We start from the raw sequence: 27,317 nt of genomic DNA, 5'->3' as shown, positions 1-27,317 counted from the left end.
GAGACGAAGAAAAGTGATAATATGGTTGAATGAATTCAACCTCATATTGTGTTTGATGGCCCTGTGGTTCAATCTCTTCACCATTTTTAGGCCTCTTTGGAATTTCAACGTGGTCTCTTCTTTCTATTTCTCTATACAATCTTACCATACCACCAGCTGTTGCAGGAATAGTAGTATATGAGAGATCCATCTGAATACAACCTCCTAAATCGGCTGCAAACTTCCTTGGGAGAAGCATTCTCCACACATCTTGAAAATCAATGATTGCTATATCCATGGTGATAATCTTATACGGATAATTTGCCAAGGCAACCTGTAAATCTTTAACAACACCAAGAACTTCAATCCTTTTCGAATCCATAGAGAAAATGTTATGATAAGGCCTAGAAATTTTGAAATTTAACTGATCCATAACCTTCTTAGTCATAACATTCGTTGAAGTCCCAGAATCCAACATGCTATTATGAAGTAAACGGTCATTAATATCCAAGGTCAGGAAGAAAGGCTTATGTTTCTCATTTGTCATGTAACCATTTAAGTCCTTTATCATGATTTCTTTGTCCTTTGGATGTTGATTGTTTTTATCTTGTTGGGCGATATCCAAAGCTTTGAAGAATGAAGCTCTTTGCACAGGGATCTTCAAAAGTTCTAAGACCGGGACAAACATTTTAATACTATTAATCCATGCAGCCCAATCTATCTTCAATCCTTACTTATACCTTTTGGATGCAACCTGTTTATTCTGACTTTGCTCTTTACCATTCCTTTGATAAGTATGGGCTGCTTATCAGATGTCCCCTGCTGAAATTTGACCCTTTTTGGTTGATGTAAATGTTCATCACTGTGTTAGCATACTTATGCTGAAATCAAGTGTTCTTCCTTTTTAGCTTGGAAGATAGGATAGAAAATGAGACGAAGAAAAGGGATAAACTGGTTGAATGAATTCAACCTCTTATTGTGGTGGATGACCTTGTGGTTCAATCTCTTCACTATTTGTAGGCCTCTTTGGAATTTCAACGTGGTATCTTCTTTCTATTTCTTTATACAATCTGACCATACCACCAATTGCTGCAGGAATAGTTGCATATGAGAGATCCATCTGAATACATCCTGCTACATCGGCTGCAAAATTTCGTGAGAGATGCATTCCCCACACATCTTGAACATCAATGATTGCTATGTCCATGGTGATAATCTTATACAGATAATTTGCCAAGGCAACCAGTAAATCTTTAACCACACCAAAGACTTCAATCCTTTTTGAATCCATAGAGAAAATGTTATGATAAGGCCTATAAATTATCAAATTTAACCGATCCATAACCATCTTAGTCATAACATTCGTTGAAGCACCATAATCCAACATGCAATTATGAAGTAAACAGTCATTAATATCCAAGGTTAGGAAGAAAGGCTTATGTTTCTCATTCGTCATGAAACAATTTAAGTCCTTTATCATGATTTCTTTGTCCTTTGGATGTTCATTATTTTTATCCTGTTGGGCCATATCAAAGCTTTGAAGAACGAAGTTCTTTGCGAAGGGATCTTCAAAAGTTCTAAGACTGGGACAAACATTTCAATACTATTAATCACTGTTGATAATATCGGCGATATATCGGCGATATTTGGAAATATCGCGATATTTTCGGCAAAACGATATATCGCCGAGAAAATATCGCGATATTTTCTGTTTTGAAAATATCGCGATATTTTCAAAATATCGGCAAATATCGGAAAATATCGGCAAAATATCGCGATATTTTGAAAATATCGGCAAAATATCGGCTATATTTAAAAATTTGAAAAAATTATTTTTTATGCTTGCTGATATTTGCCGATATTTTGCCGATATTTTCGCCGATATTGCCGATAAGATATTTTCTGGACCCTCGCCGATATTTTGCCGATACCGATATTATCAACAGTGCTATTAATCCATGCGGCCCTATCTATCTTCAATCCTGACTTATACCTTTCGGATGCAACCTGTTTATTCTGGCTTTGCTCTTTACCATTCCTTTGATAAGTATAGGCTGCTTGTCAGATGTCCCCTGCTGAAATTTGACCCTTTTTGGTTGATGTAAATGTTCATCATTGTGTTAGCATACTTGTGCTGGAATCTAGCCTCCTCCTTTTTTTGCTCGGAAGATAGGATGGAAAATGAGACGAAGAAAAGTGATAAATTGGTTGAATGAATTCATCCTCATATTGTGGTTGATGACCTTGTGGTTCAATCTCTTCACCATTTTTAGGCCTTTTTGGAATTTCAACGTGGTATCTTCTTTCTATTTCTCTATACAATCTGACCATACCACCAGCTGCTGCAGGAATAGTAGTATACGAGAGATCCATCTGAATACATCCTCCTAAATCAGCTGCAAACTTCCTTGAGAGAAGCATTCCCCATACATCTTGAAAATCAATGATTGCTATATCCATGGTGATAATCGTATACGGATAATTTGCCAAGGCAACCTGTAAATATTTAACAACACCAAGGACTTCAATCCTTTTCAAATCCATAGAGAAAATGTTATGATAAGGCCTAGAAATTCTCAAATTTAACTGATCCATAACCTTGTTAGTCATAACATTCGTTGAAGCACTGGAATCCAACATGCAATTATGAAGTAAACAATCATTAATATCCAAGGCCAGGAAGAAAGACTTATGTTTCTCATTTGTCATGTAACAATTTAAGTCCTTTATCATGATTTCTTCATCCTTTGGATGTTCACTATTTTTATCTTGTTGGGCGATATCCAAACCTTTAAAGAACGAAGCTCTTTGCGGAGGGATCTTGAAAAGTTCTAAGACTGGGACAAACACTTTAATACTCTAAAGCCATGCAACCCAATCCATATTCAATCCTTACTTATAGCTTTCAGATGCAGCCTATTTATTCTGACTTTGCTCATTACCATTCCTTTGATAAGTATAGGCTGCTTGTCAGATGTCCCCTGCTGAAATTTGACCCTTTTTGGTTGATGTAAATGTTCATCACCGCGTTAGCATACTTCTGCTGAAATCAAGACTTATTTATTTGCTCGGAAGATAGGATGGAAAATGAGACGAAGAAAAGTGAGAAACTGGTTGAATGGATTCAACCTCATATTGTGGTGGATGATCCTGTGGGTCATTCTGTTCACCATTTTTAGTCCTCTTTGGAATTTCAATGCGGTATCTTCTTTCTGTTTCTCTATACAATCTGACCATACCACCAACTGCTGCAGGAATAGTAGCATATGAGAGATCCATCTAATACATCCTCCTAAATCAGCTGCAAACTTCCTTGAGAGAAGCATTCCCCACAGATCTTGAACATCAATGATTGCTATAGCCATGGTGATAATCTTATACGGATAATTTGCCAAGGCAACCTGTAAATCTTTAATCAAACCAAGGATTTCAATCCTTTTCAAAGCCAAAGAGAAAATGTTATGATAAGGCCTAGAAATTCTCAAATTTAACTGATCCATAACCTTATTAGTCATAACATTCGTTGAAGCACCATAATCCAACGTGCAATTATGAAGTAAACAGTCATTAATATCCAAGGTCAGGAAGAAGGGCTTATTTTTCTCATTCGTCATGTAACAATTTAAGTCCTTTATCATGATTTCTTTGTCCTTTGGATGTTCATTATTTTTATCCAATTGGGCGATATCCAAAGCTTTGAAGAACGAAGCTCTTTGTGAAGGGATCTTCAAAAGTTCTAGGACTGGGATAAACATTTTAATACTATTAATCCATGCGGCCCTATCTATCTTCAATCTTGATTTATACCTTTCGGATGCAACCTGTTTATTCTGACTTTTCTCTTTACCATTCCTTTGATAAGTATAACCCTTCTATCAATTTCTAGAATTTGTTCCTGAGGTGGCTTTTCCCTATATATCTGTGTCCTAGGCTCCTTTCCGTCACTGAAATTGTTGAAGGTGAAGGATGAGGAAATGATGTCTGTGCAACAACCTTCCTTAGAAGAATTTGACATACATTATTTATTTGTTCACTTGTTCATTTTTCTAAGAGTTTCTTAGCAAGAGCACATGAACTTTCCTCACGAAAACTTTCACAAGGTTTGCAAAATGGTATAGGCTGGTCAACAACATTGGCAGAGTTTAGGGTTTAGGGTTTAGGGTTTCCTCTCATTAAATATAAAAGATGAAAAGATTAATGAGAGGAAAAAGGATAAGGCGATGAAAAGATGAAGAGACAAGGGAAATGTCACAATGGTGGCAAAATATGTGGTGGTGACGGGATAAGGAATGATGAGATAATGAAAAGGTGAAGATGATTAAGAAGAATGTCGCAACACCAAGGTCCAATAAATTGATCCCCGACAATGACACCAGAAAATTTTGTGGCATTGCCGACTAAATGAAAAGATAAAAAAAAGAATGATGAAGATTTTAGATTGAATTTTTTTGTCGTGAGGACCAAGGATAGAAAAATTTGTACCCGACAACGGTGCTAAAAAATGTTGTTGCTCAAATTTTCATCCTTTTACTTAAATTTTTAAGATTACCATGAATGGACTTAAGATGTTTGAGAGTGGTTCCGACCTCATTGGATTTCATATGGAGAAAGTAGAATTTTAGATCTCTTTTAAAATCCAACAAACTTAACAAATTTTCAAGATTGTAGGATTGGGGAGATTGCAATGCTTCCATTGGATTTTGTCATGTACGAGGGTATGGGACTAGTATTTAATCAAGAGCACCAAGCCCTCTATGTACCTTGATGTTAGTGCCATTGGTTGTCAAACTCCTCTATAATGACCCTACTAAAAATGTGCCCCATCACTCGAACAAATCTTGACTTGACATGGTACATTTTTCTATGTTATTTTAATGCGTAGAGGGTGATATTGATGACGAAAATCCTAGTATAGGAAATGATTTTGATTATATGTAGGTATTTGTTGTAGCATGATTTTTCTTGGATGTTAGAGGCCATATAGAGCTTTTTTGTTGTATTTTCGGTTCAAAAATGGATTGCACTCGGTGCTATTGGTTATGTGCACTCTTACATGCTATATAAATGAGAACTTTTGCTTATCTGTGTATCAATGGTTTGGATTCATATGAATGCACATGAACATATATGTTTTTTATTTAAAATTTGAATATTTGTGTGTTTTTGGTTGACTGGCTTTTTGGTCTAGTTTTTTTACTGGCTCCGGTTTTGTTCTGACGGGTTCCCTGTTCAGAGGGTTTTCCGGTTAAATCACCAGTTTGGTTTTGATAACATTGCTCCCAACATGCTGTCTATATTTAGTGGCATCCTCAAATTCATCCTCTTCTTTTGATGTAAACATGGTAATCAAGGACCACTAAGCATGTGCTTGTTGTTATCTCCTTTTTGCATATATATTGTTGTCCATTGGAAAATTGGAAACTGAATATTCTGTCACTTACATTATATTGGTCTTAGAGCATGTTTAATGTGTGGAAGTGATGCATTTTTGTACCAACTTCTTTTCGTATGCTTGCAAATATAAAAGATTGCAATTTCACAAATAAATCCCAGAGAACTAGTTTACATTTGACATTTATATAAATGTTTTTGGTATAGTAAAATTAATTAATAGTAGGATTTGTCTATATTTCAGCACTATCTAAGCAAAAGACATTTATTTCTTCATTTCTTCATTTTTATTTTTATTTTCTGTTTGATATATGTTTTAGAAGTTTACCAGAAATTGTTATTGAGGAAACGACTCTATAAAACTTATTTGTCAACTTCAAGAAAATATCTTTTGTGTGATTTTAGAGCAATATCAAAGTACCTATTTAGTGTATTCTATGTTTCTTTGCCAATATTTATGTTTGGTTAGCTTAATGTTTATTATTTAATATTTAAATCCATGTAACTGGATGCAGATTCCCTTTTGTGTGGTGGTTGGTTGGATTATGGGAAAGTCCATGGATTTGAACTTTCAACTTTTTGAGACTGCTACATTATTTATTACAGTCATCGTGGTCGCATTTATGCTTCAGGTTTGTGCAGGTCTTCTGAGATATCTTCAGCTTTTCATTTTTTTCAATGTAATTACTATTTCCTTCTTTTTGTGGTACTCATGCTTTTCTTATTGTGGTAAATCTGCCCCATTTCCTTGTGGATACAAGGGTTGGTAAAGATACCATATACTTCTCGAATCTTTGCATGATATAAATACATTTTCTTCAACATTATTCTGATCCAAAGTTAGATTTGGTAATATTCTGGGAGGCATTATCATACCCTCCTTTCTGCTGAATGGCTCACAATCATGAAACCAATAATGACTAGAGTAAAACTCACATTGCCATTCGTATGCCTTTTTATTTTGTTTATGTAAATTTGACTTGAATCCCCATTTTAGCGTTCCCTATTCCTGATTTATGGGAATACAGGTAAAACTGTCTTATCGCAGCATGTCTCTCTTATTCTTTGTTTCAGCAAAATCTAATTTAAATTGTTGCCCCACCCTCTTTCTTTGTATCTTTTTATTATCTAATTTTTATGCTTTATTTTCTCAAATTAATTTTGCTATGCTTTAACCTTACACATCTTTCTGAGTTTAATTTTCTCACCTTACTTTAAATTTCCTTTCATTCTAGTCTTTCCTAATTCTTTTTCTTCCCCAACTATTTTGTGTTTTAGTTTTAATTATTTTTTTTATTCATTCATAAAAATTCCTCTTTTTCACCTGTTTTTCTCTTTTCTGTTTTTTTGAACTGGCTTCCTTCTCTTCCAATGTAATCTCCTCTTGGCTATATATATATATATATATTTTTTTTTTTTTTGCATGTGGTTCATGTCCCTAGAGATCAGTGACCGCTACGTGCACAATATTTGTACCAGGGAGATCCACCCGGAGGGATCACTTCCTGCTGGCTCAATCACAGAGCCTTACCCCGAGGGTGTTGAGAGAATTGAACCCGTGACTTCTCAATAGCAAAGGTGCTTTAACGATGGGGACTCAACCAATTGAGCTAACCGTCGGGGCTTAATCCTCTTGTCTCTCTTGCAACTGTTGAAATGTGTAACTAGGTTTGGTCTTCATAATGTCTAATGTAATCATGATTTTATGTAAAGAGAGAGAAAATGTATTATTATTGTTTTTATAGCATGAGTTTCATGTTCAAGGTCAATTTTATTTATAGGTCAAGCACCCATTGAGTGCTTCTAGGTTTTGTCATTGATTCAAGATGTCAAAGAAGTTATTGTCATATGTTAAAGACCCTTTTGTATCTAGTCAAGATAATTTATTTGAGTCAAAATTGAGTCAAAGTCACCCTCAAAGACAAGTCGACCTGCAGGTGACAAGTCGGTCTCCAAGCTGTGAGAAGTTGGCCTATTAGGTCTCCCAAAAGAGCCTATAAATACGAGGCACTCAACTTGATTTGTGATACACCCAAGAAGTTTGTTGAAGAGAAGAAAAAGACCCAGAAGGTCAGCAAAGAAAAGGAGAAAAAGGAGAGAGAAACCAAATTTTGAAGGACTGTTTTTGGCTATATCTTCCTACACGTGCGAGATCTAGGGCATCATTGTTGTTGCAGCAAGACCAGATTTCAGACCTGCCAAAGTAAAGCTGATGTTTGGAGCTAAAGAATCAAGGAAAGAAGCCAAATTGCTAAGGAAGTGGTAACACCCCAAGCAAATTAGAACAAGGTTCAAATTTTGCCCTAAAACAATCACATGTGCGAAATTACAGTGAGCGTAGAGGGACCGAAAATTGCAGACCTGTTGTAGTGACCAAAATCCAGAAGTGAGGCCGAAATCAGAACATTTGAAGCAACATTGACTTGGGTTGACTTTGTGAAGGCCAATCTTATCAAAGGAGAGGTTGACTTGGTCTTGGAGGGGTCTTTGACAAGAGTCTTAGGTCTTGGAATTCATCATCTGAACATTCTATAAGAAGAGAAGAATTCTTGTGGGTTTTCCTCTCAAGAGGAGAGGGTTTGGCCCTAGCTTGCAGCCTACATTTTGTGTCCTCTTGTCTTTTTGATCTTTATAGTTTGGTAGCTGTTTGATGATAAGAATACAATAATAATCAAGTGAAAGAAGATGCTAATAATAAGTACATCAAGTTAAGTAGAAGAACATTACAAGCAGTTATCAAAGTAAGAGAAATCTCCTAATTTAGTCGCTGCTTAGATTTCTCAACATGGTATCAGAGCTAAGATGACAACATCAAGAAGAAGAGGCAGCTTGGAGATCATCCAATTGAAGAAGGATACACAAGGGCTGAGCACAAGGACATCATCAAGGAGAAACAAAAAGCATGAAGGAGGACTATCCATCACATCACAAGGATCACATCATGACAATTCTTGGAAGAAGAAGAAGACCTCAAAGACCCTACCTCCATTCAAGAAGGACTTAACACATTTAAGCATCTTGAAATCTCCACATTCTACATTTCTACATCCAGAGGAAGCAATAAGAAGCATCAAAGAAATCAAGAAGGAAGACATCATCAAGGAAGCAATCATCATCAAGAAGGCATCAAGTTGAAGATATCATCTTCAAAGGAGCATCTTCACTTGAAAAGTAAGTATTCTATATTTTTATGTCTCAATCTACAAACCAAATGACTTCATTTTGCAAGGAGAACAATAAATTGGTTGGGACCTCGAACTACCTTGCATGGAAGAAGAGAATTGATTTAATTCTCATGGAGAATGAAGTTATTGAATATATAATGGGCTCCATCACCAAAACATCCCAAGAGCATTATCAAGCACTATCAAAGTACATGAAAGGAGAAATAAGGGCACAAAGGATCCTCATAGAGTCAATTAAGGATTCTCTCATCCCTTATTTTGCAAAGTTGAAGACAACGAAGGAGATCTATGACAAATTGGTGGAGTTGTTTTCTGTAAGCACTATAGGTGAAATCATATCTTTAAAAACCGAACTATACAAGATGAAAGTATCAGGGGAAGAAGGTATAGCTTCATATTTCAGGAAGGTATCTGAAATCAAAGACCAACTACAAGAACTTGGAGAACTAATGTTTGATCGAGAGATGACGACCATTGTGCTCAATGCACTACTTGATGGATGGGGGAATTTTGTATCAAGCATCTATGGGAAGAAGGAAACCACTCCATTTAGCGATTTGTGGTCATTATGCAAAAGTGAAGAATCCAGATCAAAAGCGAAGAACGATGTTGGATCAACTGAACCAACTCAAGCATATGCAACATCAACAAGGAAGAAAGGAAAATGTGATATTCCTACTTAGTAATTTATTAAGTAAATATCGATTTTGCTCAATTTTGGTTTATTACATGGTTACACTTAGGAGAAATGGGCTTAGAGGAACCACATTTGATTTTTGGTGTAGGAGGCACTCCAACATTAGAGTTAGATGAAAGATTGCGGCCTTGGTGGAGTGTGGGGGCCACCACAAGGGAATTTTGACCCACATGGAGAGTACATGTGCAAGCTGTCATCACCACTCCTTATCGACATCCAAGGCATATTAGGATGAGATAGAGAGGGCCATCCACGAGCTATTGGCACTTGGGTATATTAGGCCCAACTCTAGCCCTTTTGCTTCATCAGTTGTGCTGGTGAAGAAGAAGGATGGGTCCTTACGTATGTGCATCGATTACCGGGCCCTCAACAAGAAGACACTGAAGAACCACTACCCCATCCCACGTATAGATGAGCTGATGGATGAGTTGAGGGGAGCTAAGTTCTTTTCGAAGATTGATTTGCGGTCGGGGTACCATCAGATCCGGGTGAGGGACCAGGATGTCCTGAAGACAACATTTCGGTGCCATTATGGGCACTTCGAGTTCTTGGTTATGCCCTTCGGCCTGATCAACGGACCAACTACCTTCCAGTCATGCATGAACCACGTGTTTCATGGGCAGTTGAGGAAGTTCGTGCTGGTGTTCTTTGATGACATACTGATTTATAGCCGGACTTGGGAGGAGCATTTGCAACACCTTGAGATAGTACTGTGCATTCTGGAGGAGCAACAGTTCTATGCTAAACTGTCCAAGTGCAAGTTTGTGCTAACTGAGATGCTCTACCTAGGGCACATCATTGGGGTGGACAGTGTGAGAGCACATGAGGAGAAGATCAAGGTTATCCGGGACTGGCCAGAGCCCCGGAATATGACCGAGCTGAGGGTTTTCATAGGCATTTACAGTTATTACAGGAAGTTCGTGAAGGGCTTCTCCCAATTAGTAGCACCCCTCGTAGACTTTACAAAGAAAGGGGATTTTGAGTGGACCACTACAACGCATGAGGCATTTGACCGCCTTAAGGAGGTCATGATTAGCTGTCCGATGTTGGCACTTCCTAAATTGAATCAACCTGTCGCATTGGAGTGTGATGCATCAAGAGTGGGTGTGGGGTCCGTGTTGATGCAGGGAGGGCACCCCATAGCTTTTGAGAGTCGGAAGCTACTGCCCCATGAGCTATTGTACTCCATCTATGATAAGGAGATGCTGGCCATCATGCATGCGTTGGCCAAGTTCAGGCAGTATTTGGTGGGGAACAGGTTTAAAGTCAAGACAGATCACAACAGCCTCAAGTTCTTCTTGGAGCAGAAACAGTTGCAGGAGAGGCAACAGAAGTGGGTGAGCAAGCTCCAAGCATATGACTTTGACATTGAGTATGTCAAAGGGAAGCACAACGTAGTGGTTGATGTGTTGTCCAGGAGGCCAACCACTCTTTCTTTGATGAGCATTGCCCCAGATTGGAGGGCATAGTTACTAGTGGAGTACTCCAAGGACCGGTTCACGTGTGAGGTCCTTGATGGGTTGGTGATAGATGATCATCATTGGCTGATGAACGAGGTGATCTACTATCGAGACCAGATCTACTTGGTACCCAACTCCCCACTGAGGGAGAAGATTCTACAGGTTGCCCACGATTCACCATTAGCGGGGCACCAAGGGTTCACGAAGACATATCGGGCCATTAGAGAGCGTTTTGCGTGGAAGGGCCTCAAGGATGATGTTTTGAGGCATATCTAAGACTGTGACACAAGCAAGCGGAACAAGGGTGAGCAAACACACCCCGCAGGCTTGTTGCAGATGCTTCCCATTCTGGAGGGGAAATGGGAGAACATATCAATGGATTTCATTACTAGGCTGCCCACAGTAAAGGGAAAAGATTGCATCTATGTAGTGGTGCACCACTTGATAAAGTACGCTCACATCTTTGCCATCCTAGCCTGGTACTCGACCTCACAGGTGGCTGAATTGTTCTTCAGGGAGGTGTTTCAGCTACATGGTCTCCCAAAGACCATTGTTAGTGACCGGGACCGCTGGTTCATGGGTGGATTTTGGCAGGAGCTATTCTGGTTGGTGAGTACTGAGCTTAGCCCGAGTACCAGTTACCACCCACAGCTAGATGGGCAGACGCAAATAGTTAACAAGTGGCTAGAGGGCTACTTGCGTTACTATGTGATAGGTCAGCAGAGAGCATGAATACGGTGGCTAAACTTGGGGTGAATACTGCTACAACACTATGCACCACATGTCCATATGTATGTCACCATTTCAAGCTCTGTATGGTTACGATGCATTTTCTTTCACTGACATTATGTTTGGAGACAGCAGGGCCCCAAGGGAAAAGGACTGGATACAGGAGAGCCAAGATACCTTGAGGGCTCTAAAAGACAACATATGGATGGCCCAAAACCAACAGATGCTTTATGCAGACAGGGGCAGAGTTGAGAGGCAGTTCGGAGTAGGGGACTTGGTGTTCTTGAGGCTCCAACCGTACTTACAGTCTACACTCAAACAAAAGGGGGTTGAGAAGCTCAGAGGGTGGGGGAGATAGCATATGAGCTGGAGCTACCCCCGTGGAGACGGGTGCACAACATCTTTTATATGTCTTGCCTAAAAAAGGCACTTGGACAACAGGTTACAACAGCTATAGAGTTAACCCCTATGGACGATGAGGGGCATTTGGTGTTGGAACTGGAGGCCATTTTGGATACTAGGCAGAGGCACCTGCATAACGGGGTCATCAGGGAGTTTTTGATTCGATGGAGGAATCTGCCGGATGAGGATGCCACCTAGAAGGGGGAGCAGATATTAAAACATCCTTCATTGTAGTTGCTTGAGGACAAGCATGGCGAGAAGGACTATGATATTCCTACTTAGTATTTTATTAAGTAAATATCAATTTTGCTCAATTTTGGTTTATTACATGGTTACACTTGCGAGAAGTGGGATTAGAGGACCCGCATTTGATTTTTGGCATAGGAGGCACTCCAACATTAGAGTTAGGTGAAAGATTGTGGCCTTGGTGGAGGGTAGGGGCCACCACAAGGGAATTTTGACCCACATGGAGAGTACGCTCTCCTTGGAGCGAAATTGGTGTGAGGAATTCAATGTGGGCCCAGATGGGCAATCTTGGAGGAAATTTGACAAAAGGAAGAAGGGACTCTCATTTGGCTCATTCCTCTATCATTTCAGAAATTGTCTCTCGACATAGCACACTTGAGTAGTGAGCTAAGTCTGCATGTGTTGTTCAGCACACGGGTGTTTTCGAGCAGAGATCCTAGCCCTTGCTTTAGTGGACTTTGAGTGCCATCCCAAGGAGGGAGTTCTACTTAGTCTCGAATCATACTAGCAGCAGTGAGGCTGTATTACAACAGAGGGGAAGCTATAGCAGCGCAGGGACTGTGTAGTGTTGGGTAGAGTCACTCCGGGAGGAGTTGGAGGTGGAAATTTGGAGGGAAGGGCTGGGGAGCCTTCTAACAGGAATTGCAGGCATTTAGCAGCAAATTCTACATGTGGGTTGATTTCCCAACAACAGACCCACCCAAGCCAAAGAGGGTCAAATTTCTGGGCTCAAGTTTTGGCCAAACACTTCGTGGGTTATTTTGGGTTTATTGAGGAGAGGCCAGGATTAATTTACCGAATTTTTTTGAGCAGTGGAGAGGGCCCTAGCAGCAGATCCTTTTAGGCAGCAACACATTTTTGGGTAGCTACAGTGTAGTACTTGGGCAGCATAGCAACAATTTGGAGGAGGGGTCTCACTTGTCATTTTGGGGCTTTGCTAGCTTTCTTAGAGCAAGCCCAGGTGCACTCATTCCAACACCTTATTGTACACCCGTTTTTCATTAATAAAATAAGTACACATCGCAATTTTTGGTGCCAATTTGTGGTCTGATTGCTTGTTACTCTTTCATGCTGTTTTTGCCTATGTTTGCTTTGCATATTTACTGTTAGTTTTCCTTAGGGATATTATAGAAAATTTAGGAAGTTTGAGCCTCGAAAGAAGTTTCAAAAGAGAATTGATATGTCTAAGATTCAATGCTATGAGTGTAATGAATATGGGCATTTCAAAAGGAATTGTCCTAAACTCAAGAAGGACAACAAGAAGAGAAAGGAAAGAAATGAAGCCCATACCATTGAAGTAGAAAAACCTGAAGAGAAGAAGTCAAAGAAGGAAGAAGTGATAGACCTCCACTATTGGAAGGTCTCTCACTCACTTAGCCTATTGTTCAAATGCATAGAAGTTAGCAAGTCATGATGAAAAGCATCACAAGTATGATAGGATGCATTGTTGCAGAAAAAAAATTGAGAAGACATCATTATAGAGGCATGGAAGGATAGCCGAAGTAGAAGTCTATATGGTCAAAGCAGTCATCATGATAGAAAGGAAGTATCTCATGGCATCATTAGTGGAAACATAGAAGGACAACTGAAGTAAGCAGTTTATACAATTGAAGTCATTTAACAAAGTCAAAAGGATCGATAACATACATCATCATCATTTGGAAGAAGCAAAGCAGAATGAGGATCATCAAGATCCTCCATTGGAATCTTTGTTAGAAGATCCACCTCTTCCTAGAAAAAGCAAGTGCCTCGCAGATAGTCTACATTCCACCTTGTGTGGGATCCATTGGTTATAAGGATAAAGGTATGGTGACAGAAGAATGCAACATGTCAAGTTCGCTGAAGCATCTTTCACCTTCAAGCAAGGGAAGGAAGCTGCTAGAAGGAAGTCTAGATGACCAAACTAAGGAAGAGGTATGTATATATTTGATAGATAAAGTCATGTCATCATATGGTGCTAGATAGAAACGTTAAAATTCTCTATCTATGAGCATGACGAAAGAAGAAGAAACTCTTCCATTAGAATGATGTAGGAAGGCATGTGGACAATGTGCCTTGAACTCTTATACATATTGACAAAAGATGAAATCAACATAATATGACCTCATGAAGAATATGAGGTGGTTTGCAACTATGGCTCCCATAATGAAGGAACTGTGTATAAACGATCCTGAGGAAACCATATGCAAAGAAACATGAAAGAAGAGTTTGTGAGAAGATGCATCTATTGTCACGTAAGCTAAGATATGTGATCAAAATCTGATAACTAGAAAGATTAGCTATGACATCTCCATGGAGAGGGTAGCAAGACCTTGATATGTATGTTAGAAAAAGAGAACCTTGGTAATGTATGTCTTAGAGATGGATTCATACAACATGCGAAAGGATGTTGATTATGCTGGAAGCATATGTCACGACGAAAGGCCATCATAAAGAGGTAACTTTGATTTAATGTTCATTTTGATTTTGGAAAAGGCATCTGGTTGGGTTGAAACAGGGTTTTCAAAAGAGGATTGTAGAAGTTCATCTACAACTAAGATTGGATGGAAGATCCTGAAAGAATGATGACTTGGAAAAGGTAGTTGTATGAAGGATAGCTAGATGTGGACTAGAAGATCACTTTTCGATGAAGAGAAGGATGACATGAGTATTGATTCAATATGATGCTTGTTGAAGGGAAGTGATGAAGATGGCCGGTGCCCTACAAGAAGAAGTCTCCACGATGAAGAAGTTGAAGTTCATGACATGATGCAGAAAGGAGAAGCCCTACAAGCAGCTAATAGTACCATGATCTCCACCGAAGAGAGTTGTTGGTGCTAACAAGTCCTTTGTTAAGAGGGAGCTTGGCTATAGTCTTTTTATAGGAATGAGTTGATCCTCTGTAGTTGAGAGGGAGAGATAGACACATCATTCTTGTCTTCATGCTATGAAGAAAGGATGGAGGATTGGGTAAGTATTTGAGACTGATTTTGATACTCTTTGAGGATGAGGTAGGACATCCAATAGGTAAGAGTAGTCGAAGAGCAAATTCCATGAGGATTTGTTAATCCAAGATGGGAATGGTCCTAAAAGGACATACCTCGTGAACATCCGGTTGGGGAATGTGCCTTGAGAGACAATGATGAAGGTGTCTATTACTCATTGTATCTCCAATATTGTGCTCTATTCTTGTGGTGAGATAGAGTTGTTAGTCAAGGCCTTGTTATGTGACAATGCTGGTTGATATGATGAGATGCACGAATATAAGTTGATAAGATTGCTTATGAGTTGGCTTACCAATTTGTTGATTTTTAATGTACCTTGGACAAGTGGTTTACCATGGGTTAGTCTCTACCTAGGGAAAAGTGTCCAAAATAATTCTTTTCCTAAGGTGACTTTATAAAGTGAAATTGAGTTTATAATTGGTAAAGTCAATGTTAAATTATAAAGTGAAAAGTGACTTCAGACATAAAGTACAATGTGGGTACTTTATTTAATGGGTGAGTTAAAAAATAGAAAGTGAGAATTAAATGCACATTTATTCTCATCCCTTGATCTAAGTGAATCTGAGCCATTAGATCTTAGTGTTGCCCAAACATCATTTAGGGAAACAAAAGGGGGAAAAGAAAAGAGAGACTGCATTCATTCTTCATGAGCAGATTGGGGAAAGGAGGCTAAGAGCTGGAGAAAAGTTATGAAATAGAAATTTGTTGCAGCAAGCTGAAGGAGTGATTTTTGGGCAACATTGCGCACAAAAATCGAGGCATAGAAGACAACAGAAGGTACAATACGAATAACATTTAATGCTGTGAGCTGCGTGCTGTTTGAGAGAAGTTTTTGAGAAAAAAATGAAAAATTTGTATAGGTCGTCCAACGGTATGAAAATCCGTATAGTACAGTCTGTATGAAATCTATATAGTATAGTCCGTATCCGTACGATACATATTTTCAGCTTCAAGTCGGCACGAAAATCAAGGCAAGGTGGGCACGGTTTTGAAGGATTTTTGGGTTGAGGAGATAAGTTGTATTTTGCTATTTTGTTTTGTCTGCAAATGTATTTTTCTTGAACTCGAAAGATAAATAAATTTGAAGAGCTATCTAACAGGTTTTCCCTAGAGAAGATTGAAGGGGTTTTGCGTGGGTCTAAGTTGACCAAAAATCTGTGTGTATTTTTATGTGTGTTGCTGGTTTGTTTATGTCCATATTTATTTTCAGCATGTGTTGACTGTCCCTTGTGTTTTAATTTGAAAATTTCATTTCTAGAATTCTATATGTTGAATGTGTGTTTATGGGAAAGGGCATTTAACTGAATGAGAGTGATAAGGTGAAATCAAAACCGGGTTGGGATTGCAAGGAACTTTGTAGTCATCAAATTTCAACATGCTATCAGAGCTACATGCTGAAAATTGCAGTTTGAACAACAAACAGTAGTTTGGGACAGCAAACAATGGTTTGGACAACAATCTTAATTTTTGGATAGCAAACTTAGTTTGGACAACAAATTGATATTTTGGGACAGCAAGGTGAAATTTCACACAGACTGAGCTTTTGGGACAACAAGGTGTGCTGGAAAGTTCATTCCTCTCTTGGTTTTGTAAATTTTGGACAATAGTCATGGCCATGTTTTTAAGGATAGAGGATAGATGGATGGGATATCCAACTATGGCGTTTGGAACGACATAATTTTGACAGTGTTTGAGGAGGCAACAGTTTGGGACATAGTGCGGCAAGTGGTTGTACCTCCTACTGCTGCAGATGGAGTTGTTGAATTCACAAAAAATAATGCAAAGGCAAAAAGGATTTTGATGGATAGTTTGAAGGATCATGTGGTTTCTCAGGTGAGAGGAAACACATGCATATTAGATGTGGACAACTCTAACCACTCTCTATCAGAGTACCAATGGGAGCAGGAAGATGGTACTCAAAAAACATTGAAAAACATCAGGATGACAAAGGCTGAAAGTATAGTTCATTATCTTGGCAGGGTCAAACAAGTACGTGATGATTTGGCTGCTATTGATGAGGGAGTTGCACCCATAGAGTTAGTTAGGATAGCTGTAGCGGGACTTCCTAAGTCTTGGGAGGTCTTTGGAGATGCTGTTACCTCTAGGGAGAATCTTCCCAATTGGGACAAATTCTGGGATGATTGTGTGCAACATGAGATACAGAAGACTGGTAGTGGTTGGGTGAAGATAGCATATGAGGAGGATGTAGCCTTGACAGCCAGGGGAAAGGACAAAGGGAAGGCCAAGAAAGGGGCCTCATTAGATGGGGATAAGGGAAAAGAGCAGAAGAAGAAGAAGAAGAAGAAGAAGAAGAAGAAGAAGAAGAAAGATATGGATATGTCCAAAGTCAAATGTTGGGCATGTCAGAAGATGGGACACTATGCTGCTATGTGTCCTGAGAGGAAGAACTAGGGGAAGAAGGGCACTGTAGCTTCAGCAGAGGTGGAGTAGTTTGCTTCATAGTTTAACCAGGACTTTGCATTTATTACTTCTACATCTAGTAGGAGTACATCATCCGATGTGTGGTGCATAGAAAATGGGGCTTCATGCCATATGACAAGTGCACGAGGGTTCTTTTCAAAGCTTGCAGAGAGGGCACTTGATATTGAGATTGTACTAGAGATGTCCGCACTGTGAGAGCTGTTGGTGTGGGGACTATGAAATTTGAGAGGGAGTCTTTGCCTCCTTTGAAGGTCATGGATGTTTTGTATGTTTCGGGGATGAAGAAGAATTTGATTTCAGTGTCTGCTATGGAGGAGAAGGGGTTTGATGTCACTTTCTCAGGAGGGCAGGTATTGATGCATCCTATGGGAGCTCCCATCACTTCGGCCAAAGTGATTGGAGTCTGCTCTGGGAAACTATACATGTTCAGTTTTTAGTTAGCAGGAGTATTGGTGAGTAGCACATCTGGTAGCACTCACACTAGTACCACTAGCAGTAGAGACTTGTGCGAGTTATGGCACCGGAGGATGGCTCATATGCATCATGGAGCTTTGAGAATACGAGGTAGATCACTACTGGAGTTCCTGATTTCAGTGTCTAACATTATGAGGTCTGCAAAGGGTGTGCTTTGGGCAAGTACACCGATTTACCATTCCCAGTGAGTGACAACAGATCTACAGGTATACTAGACTTGATTCATACTGATGTTAGTGGTTGTATGTCTCATGTGTCTTTGGGTGGTTATGAGTATTATGTTATATTCATTGATGACTACTCTAGGAGGACTTGGATATATTTCTTGAAGACCAAGGGTGAGGTCTTTAGTCGCTTTAAAGAGTTCAAAGCTCTTGTGGAAAAGCAGACAGGTAGGAAGATTCGGGTCTTGAGGTCAGACAATGGTGGTGAGTACACCGATGGTGGGTTTTTTGACTTCTGTGCACATGAGGGCATTAGGAGAGAGTTCATGGTTCCTTACAACCCCCAACAGAATGGGGTGTCTGAAAGGAAGAACATAGCTATTGTTGGGGCTGCTAGAGCGATGATTCATGATCAGGGGTTGCCTTTGTTTTTGTGGGCTGAGGCCTACAATACTGTTGTTTATCTTCAGAACAGGAGTCCTCACAAAGTATTGGGGAATATGACTTCGGAGGAGGCTTTCACTGGAGAGAAGCCTCATGTGGGACATCTTCGTATCTTTGGATGTCTCACATGTTCTTATATCCCCAAGGAGCAGAGGACGGAGTTGGAACCCATCGCAGAGAAGGGTATCTTTATGGGTTACAACGAGACTTCGAAGGTCTATCAGATCTTCATTCCTTCTAAATGGAGAGTGGTGATTAGAAGGGATGTGAAGTTCGAGGAGGAGCGAGCCTATCGAAGATCATGAGAGTATGATGAGAGATAGTCACAGACTTCTACTCAGCAGGGAGGTCATGTACAGGGAGCGAGACCTCAGGGTTCTGGATTGACTGGTACTAGAGGTACTTTAGTGTCAGTGACATTTGGGGCACAAGTGGCGAGTTTTCCGAGCACTTCTTTAGGGAGTGCACTGGTACATAGTTCACATGGCACTTCAGTTGACACAGGCATAGGTGTCGGTGCAGGTTCTTCGAGGACAGGTGATTGTATCGGCACACCAAGGTTAGTTGGCAAACCTTCAGGTTCACCAGACTGGGGGGCATAGGACGAGGTTCCCTATGGGGAAGCTTCTTCAGGGAAGATGAGGCCCAAGTGGCTTCAAGACACCTTGAAGGAAGCAGAGTCCGTTGGTCCTTCGAAGAATGTGAACATGGAGATTGTGCAACCTTGAGCGGTTTTGTAGTTATGTAGCCAAGGCTACCAACATTGTTGACTCTTAGTCTACTAGCTATGAGGAGGCTGTCAACCAGGAGATATGGAGAGAGGCTATGGTGGAGGAGTACGCCTCTATTATTAAGAACAATGTCTGGGAAGTGGTACCTAGGCCTGAGGGCAAGTCAGTTGTGACTTCTAGGTGGCTCTACAAGATCAAGCATGCTGCGGATGGCAGCATTGAGTAGTTCAAGGCGAGGTTTGTGGCTAGAGGGTTCTCACAGATAGAGGGATTTGACTATGATGATACCTTCGCTCTCGTAGCTCGGTACACTTCTATTTGATCCCTCATTTCTATTGCTACAGAAATGGGTTGGCAGATCCATCAGATGGATATGAAGATCACATTCCTGAACGGAGTTATAGAGGAGGAGGTGGATGTTGAGTAGCCATAGGGCTTTGAGGTACTTGGTCGGGAGACCCAGGCATGCCAGTTAAGGCGAGCACTCTACGAAGTTAAGCAAGCTTTGAGAGCTTGGTATTCGAGGATTGATACTTACTTGCAGCAGATGGGTTTCACGAAGAGTGATGCAGATCCGAACCTATACTAGATTATTGTAGGGGATGATCCGCTCATTCTTGTGTTGTATGTTGATGACTTGTTCATTACTAGGGTAGAGAGATTGATTAGTGGTTGCAAGGTGGATCTTGCTATGGAGTTCGAGATGAAGGACATTGGGTTGATGCATTACGTTTTTGGGCTTGAGGTGTGGCAGGAGAAGGGGCATATATTTCTAGGGCAGGGGTAGTATGTTTTGGATGTGTTGCGTAGATTTCACATGGCAGACTGTAGACCCATGTCTACATCTATGATCACCAACTGGAAGAAGCATCATGCTTCATATTCTAGTGTGGTGGATCCCACATTGTATAGGCAGCTTATTGGGTCCTTGATGTATCTGGTCAACATTAGGACAAATATATGCTTTGTAGTGAACACACTTAGCTAGTTCTTGATTGAGCCCAGGAGGGTGCACTAGGTAGCTACAAAGCACATTCTTCTCTACATGTAGGGGATTGTTGATTATGCTCTGGACTATAGGCGGGGAGATGGAGTGAGGTTGGCAGGTTACACAAATTCATATTGGGCAGGCTGTGCTTCTGACAGGAAAAACACTTCAGGGTGTTACTTTGGATTGGGTTTGGCAGTTGTGTCGTGGTTTAGTCGAAAGAAAAAGTTAGTTGCTTTGAGCTCTTCTGAGGCTGAGTATATGGTTGCTTGCCAGGTTAGTTGTGAGATCATTTCGCTTCACAAGTTGTTGTATGACCTATTTGATCAGAAGTTGAGACCGATGGTTATTCACTGTGATAATCAGAGTTGCATTAAACTCACGGAGAACCCAGTGTTTCATGACAGGTCAAAACACATTGACGTCAGATATCATTTCATCAGGGACTATGTTCAGAAAGGGACAGTAAAGCTAGAATATATATCAACAGATGAGTAGGTGGCTGATGTTCTCACAAAGTCCATGCCAAGAGGCAAGCATGTCCATTTCAGGGACAAGATGGGTGTGGTGAGAAACACTTTCCTCGGTAAGAGGGAGTGTTGATTTTTAATGTACCTTGGACAAGTGGTTTCCCATGGGTTAGTCTCTACCTAGGGAAAAGTGTCCAAAATAATTATTTTCCTAAGTGTGACTTTATAAAGTGAAAGTGACTTTATAAGCGGTAAAGTCAATGTTAAACTATAAAGTGAAAAGTGAATTTAGACATAAAGTACAATGTGGATACTTTATTTAATGGGTGAATTAAAAAATAGAAAGTGAGAATAAAATGCACATTTATTCTCATCCCTTGATCTATGTAATGTCCCTTCCTAAATTATTTTGGAACAAGATTTATTTCTACATTTTGGGGCCAATTTTGGAGGAGATGGGGCCCATTCGATTTTATTAGGAGACTTAGGAGTTAGAAGTAAGTTATTTTGGTTTTGTTCACACAAGGAAAATAAGCACTTCGTAAGTCAACAGTTTGAATTGCATGAGAGGGAAAATCGATGGCTTAGTGAGGGACCCACGAAGGAGGGAAAATGGAGGGAAAAAGTGCTCCATGAAATCTATATAAGGAAGGTAGCTCTCCTCATTTCATTCATCTTATTGGAGTATATCAATTTCTCTTTGGTTGCTTGAGCTGCTTAGTCGAGTCACTGGCTGTTTAGCACGAGTTCTTTAGGTGAAGAGCTCACCCTTTGTTCGGAGGACTTTGAGTGCCACACTAGGAAGTTTTTCTTCATTTCTTAAGGAGGAGGATCAAATTTCGATTCCCAGCAGTAGCCTTTCCCTTCCAAGTTGTGCATATTACTGGGGGACACAATGGAGAGGAGGCCGAGTTCATTGGTGGTGCTTAGCAGTGGAGATTTGATGTGAGATTTTCTGGAGAGGAGGCTAGGGAGGATTTTTAGCATCTGGGAGAGTTTGGGAGTTGATTGAGCTTTTGGTTTGGTAGTGTGACTTTCGCACTACCTGGGCCAACGTAGAGGCCGTGTATCAGTACTTGAGGCTGAGCTTTGCCGTGGAGGTTAGTGGAGATATTTGCAGTGGTGTTTTCTCCCATTTCAGAGCTTGGGGAGGACTTTGTGGTCATTCCTTGCAGACCATATTTCTGGAGTTGTTTGGAGGGCGTGGGCCATAGAAGAGGTCGAATTTGGGAGGTCAAAATCTGGCCAAACCATTTTTGGGTTTTCTGGGTTTTGAACAAGGATCCTAGATATAAAGTTTCAGAATTTTCTGAGCCCCGTAAGTGGGGTTTCCAGCCGTATCATTGCAGCAGATGGTGCATAATTGTTGGGGATTGCACATTGCGAAGGTCAAAATCGGGCCAAACCATTTCTGGGTTTTTGTGGGTTTTGGTCAGGGAGCTTGGCACTGAATTTGTAGTATTTTCCAAGTAGCAGAAGTGGAGTTTCTTGCAGTTCCTTTCCAGCCAACAATGTAGTTTTTTGGGCTCCGCAGAGCATTAGAGGAATAGACATTTTCCAGTGCTTGATATCATTGTCTCATCACCTGGATTCTGTCATGCTTGCCATTGAAGCAAGCCCAAGTTCATCCATACTATCGTACTACACCATTGATTAATAAAATGGCTTAGCCGGTTCTACATTTGGAGTTTTTATGAGCATGTGTTTCTTTGTTAAAATTTTCTGTGTTGAGAATCGTTTTTGCTTTATATATCACTGTTTGTTTAAGTTTGGAACATTACAATGGTATCAGAGCATGATCTTGGCCTAACTGTGGGAAATTAGCCAGAAGAACTAGAGACAAACCCATGGCTCAAGGGAAATCAAATATGCAGAAATTCTGGGGTGGAATCTGTTGGGATGATCAGAGGTTGGCCCAGTTGAGGAGGGTGATAGACCATGCCCATCCTGATCCTTACAACAGAGACACTAGAAGTGAGCAGGTCGTGGGGGTGCAACCATCTACATCATCTGTGAAAAGTCGACAGAATCAAGGCACTAGATCTCCTAAAAAGGAGCAAGCAGGACAGGGACAATTAGAGGGTGAGACCAAGGGATGCTTTTGCTGGTGGAGACTACGATATAGATACCAGGAGCTTGAGGAGGAGGTTGAGCATGATGCTGAGAGCCCACAGGATGGTGAGGAGCACATCGATCTACTCGGTGTGGCACAAGAGTCACCATTATTCGAGACCTCTTTGATAGCCCCAGTTGGAACCTTGGTGGAGAGGATAGAGCATACACCCATAGGGCCATCCATTGATGAGGTGCCAGGAGATACAGACATGTCCACCGTTGAGAAGGTGACATCCATTGTTGAGATATCTAGGGTCGTCACCGAGTTTTTAGGTGATAGCAGTGCATGACAGGATGATGAGTTGCTAAGAGACATCACCCCCCTTGATGAGGAGTTGATAGGTACAGAGGCACCCAGATCTATAATAGAGTTGCGGGATGACATCCACCTACAACAACATGTATAGCACATAGAGGGGTGTGATCTAGTCATGGAGGGGCAGTTCGTGAGTCATGCTGAGCCCATGGTGGAGGAGGATAAGCAATCTTCTTTGGGGACAACCACTGACTTAGATTTAATAGATGCATAGACCATCAACAGAGTTGCAGTACTCCCAGATAATAGCTCTCTCTGGGGTTACATAGATGGGGCTTACAACATTGCTAGACTACCTTTGCACCACGGAGAGAGAGATGCAGAGACTCGACAAATTTTATGTGTTGTTCAGGATGGTGAGTTGACGCGACATGAGTTGCTCATGGTGCAACACTCGCAGGATGGAGGGCTTGTTCTATGTGCTAGAGTTTGTGCATTCGATCCCTCTCTTAGGGTTGGATGGCGAGAGATTCTGAGTTGGTACCTGGTGGAGTGGGCTAGACTCATGGATATGGTCGTAGTCCAGAGTAAAGCTCAGTGGGAGCTCTTAGACATTGATGGTGCTGGAGGCTCAGATTGGAATTGGGATCCAGGTGGGGCTACCTATTCGATATCAGACATGCGGGATGACTATGGCATTGATGAGGTAGTCAACCTCGTGCCTGAGCGCATGCATTCCTTAGGGGAGTTCCAGTTGATGCTAGTGGCCAGGTGGTTTGTGAGCAAACTCCATTGGTTGTTTTGGCATGTTGGTTGCGCATGGGGGCGCAAGATGATTAACATTCTATGGCAGGAGATGGTTGGAGGAGGTGGCATGGGTAGGCCACCATACCAGATATTGTATGGAGATGATGTTCTCCCATTGAGGTTTAGGACTCACGGGTCACGCAGAATCGACACATCAGAGATATCCCCCCTAGCAAGAGTGGAGTTAGGGTGCTCAGGTCTATCAGAATGGACGACGGGACATGATGCGTGTCATGGTGGGGTCACTATTAGAGTGGCAGACACTTTGGCACATGCAAGATACCATATGTTACAGGGTGGTATGATAGTAGGCAGTGGTACACAAGACTGCACTGAGTCAGGTCATAGCATCCAGTGTTATATAGAGGGAGGTGGCCTCATTCATACAGACCCAATTCTAGGCCATAACACCCAGAGGTGTGCAAGGCTATACAGCGAGGAGCAGTGGCTTGCAGAGGAGTATGGAGATACATGGTGGTATACCACAATATGCCGGTTGACACTGTGGGGTAGGAGGAGTGACCCACATCGCATTGAGGACATGCGGGGAGTGATAGGTGCAGTGACACAGGACAGTGGAGGATTGTATAGCCGTAGTCAGGAGTATCTGGTGGTGTACATGGATAGGTTGCCGCGTACAGTGGCATGTCGAGGAGTGCGACCATATTGGGTGGTATGCATTGGCAGATGATGCAGTGCAGAGTGCGCTTGGAGCGTTGCCTCCTAGGGGACTTATGGACAGGGGCACTGTGTGTAACATTGGATGCATCCCACCTAGGATCGATGAGGACACTGTTGAGCATATGGGGACAACATGTTTAGTGGAAACACGGCTTCAATGGGGTTATTAGCAGATCCGAGACAGAGAGGAGGTCGTCCATAGGATTACTCTTGAGCATTGCGATGGACTCTTGATCATACCCATCCTCCTCTGGTGTTGTTTACAGTTGCAGAGTGTTTGTTTGTTGCCCATTGACACTCTCCATTAAGGAAACAGGGCTTGGGAGGCCCACCCTAGGTAGTTGGATGGGACACCAAGTGTCATGAGCTGGGAGGAGACTATCCAGTTGAGACACTTGGTAGGTGCACAAGTTGACGGTTACAGACTTAGGGATGGCATTGTTGATTGTCAAGGTAGCATATGTTCCACCGCTAGGCTCACACTTGGGAAAGTGTCTGAGAGGGAGTTACATGGTGCTTTTCCTACATGATCGTTCTCTAGATCAAACTGATTCAAGATTCGAAATTCTCTACGACATTTTGGAAGCAAAATATCTTCTAAATTGAGGGAACTAAAAATATTTTTTTCATACCCCAGAATTTTCGCGCGTTGCACAGATCCATCATAAAAAGTTCAACAGCTTGAGGTGTTAGGTGAGCATGAGGTGTGGAGGACGGTAGTCTTTGTTGTCAATATGATGCCTAGTCTTCTGGTAGTACCCGGGCACATCTTAGGAGTTGGGATATTTGATTTTGCTGTGTGATTTGGGAGGCACAGAGCAGCTGGATATTCGTGAGACAGGTTCTTGATGCTGTCTACCTATTAGATAACTATAGGAGACATAGACGGGGCACAAAAGGGTCCCAACAACTAGCAGCATAAGACGACCACAGGCAAAGAGGATTTGGGGTTGTGGACCTCTAGTATGGTTATGGGATCCAGGGAGCCAGTGGATTTGTGGGATACTCCACTTCTTAGTAAGCCTGGTCAGAATAACAGGCAAACTGATTCATTCACGAGCAAACACATGGGGAGTCACCAAAGCCCTTACCATAGGGTGAGGTAGATTTTTGATCAGGATTGGGGCTAGCCATGTGGCGATAAGCGTTGGCACTATTGAGGCGCTTTGGCAGGTTGGGCCTAACCTCGATCATCACATAGATTATGGCCGAGAGTTATGTGAGAGGAGGCTCTGATACGAGCATGCTAAGCAGTCATTCATGACCAGAGTGTCACGATGTCAGCAGGATAGGTTCCTTCTGCGATGGGCAGGGAATTCTGGCATAACATGGTTGAGCAGTTCAACTACCCGTAGAGGTGAGGTGGTTTCTACAAGGGAGGGTCATCAAGATCTTCCTTTTGGTTTTAGTGATTCATTGATGGTGTGGGGAACTTCACCAGTGTGGCAAGGTGATCAACATGAGGAGATCAGGGGAGGCCCGTGTTGACGAGGGTTCAATTTCAGTAGGATTGGAATACATCTTCAGGAGCTTACTCTTGTAATGCATGAGATGGACTACTTAGTAGGGAAATTTCATGGGGAGTCAGGTAGAGTCCTACATTATCATGATGCTCTACTTATTGCTAGAATGTAGAGGGCTCTTGGTACCTATATTTGGTGGGATAGCGAGTGGAGCAAGGTGTGCTTCACATTGATTAGGATGGCTTAGGACCCTGGTATTGAGGGATTCCTTCATGTCGGGACAATGTTGATATTGGGGATGACCCAATGCTACATTTGGGACCCTGGTATTATTGGTGGTTATAGTGGTGATCAATAGTCAGAGAGGGCACTTGTTTAGGCATTGCTTTAGGACAAGCAATTTTTGGCGGGGAGGACTGTAATGTCCGTTCCTAAATTATTTTGGAACAAGATTTATTTCTACATTTTGGGGCCAATTTTGGAGAGATGGGGCCCATTCGATTTTATTAGGAAACTTAGGAGTTAGAAGTAAGTTATTTTGGTTTTGTTCACATAAGGAAAATAAGCACTTCCTAAGCCAGTAGTTTGAATTGCATGAGAGGGAAAATCGATGGCTTAGTGAGGGAGCCACAAAGGAGGGAAAATGGAGGGAAAAAGTGCTCCATGAAATCTATATAAGCAAGGTAGCTCTCCTCATTTCATTCATCTTATTGGAGTATATCGATTTCTCTTTGGTTGCTCGAGCTACTTAGCCGAGTCATTGGCTGTTTAGCACGAGTTCTTCAGGTGAAGAGCTCACCCTTTCTTCGGGGGACTTCGAGTGCTGCCATAGGAAGGTGTTCTTCATTTCTTAAGGAGGAGGATCAGATTTTGATTCCCAACAGTAGCATTCCCTTCTAGGTGGTGTGTATTACTGGGGGACACAATGGAGAGGAGGCTGAGTTCATTAGTGGTGCTTAGCAGTGGAGATTTGATGTGAGATTTTCCGGATAGGAGGCTAGGGAGGATTTTCAGCATCTGGGAGAGTTTGGGAGCTGATTGAGCTTCTGGCCTGACAGTGTAACTTTCACACTACCTGGGCCAGCGTAGAGGTAGTGTATCAGTCCTTGAGGCTGAGCTTTGTCGTGGAGGTTAGAGGAGATATTTGGTGTGGCGTTTTCTTCCATTTCAGAGCTTGGAGGAGGGATTTGTGGTCATTCCTTGCAGACC

At 41.4% G+C, this 27,317-nt stretch overlaps 1 protein-coding gene across 5 annotated transcripts in view; it reads left to right on the top strand.

The window, feature by feature from the left end:
• Nucleotides 1–27,317, top strand: part of LOC149168262 (vacuolar cation/proton exchanger 3-like) — a 373,424-nt gene that overhangs the window by 228,466 nt on the left and 117,641 nt on the right. For all 5 annotated transcript variants that reach the window (XR_016259740.1, XM_089428183.1, XM_089428181.1 and 2 more), the window contains exon 11: nt 5,886–6,002. Coding sequence is in view for 4 of the 5 variants with exons in the window: in XM_089428183.1 (XP_089284309.1) it covers nt 5,886–6,002 (117 nt within the window). In the remaining variant the exon portion in view is untranslated. The remainder of the gene's footprint in view (nt 1–5,885; nt 6,003–27,317) is intronic.

The sequence above is a fragment of the Pinus tabuliformis genome, chromosome 4_2, assembly GCF_031772625.1.
Source record: "Pinus tabuliformis cultivar Carrire ecotype Pingquan chromosome 4_2, CPIR1, whole genome shotgun sequence".
In the NCBI taxonomy this organism is placed as follows: Eukaryota; Viridiplantae; Streptophyta; class Pinopsida; order Pinales; family Pinaceae; genus Pinus; species Pinus tabuliformis.
Note: the sequence above shows the minus strand (reverse complement) of the source record. Positions and strands in the feature narration are given on the sequence as shown.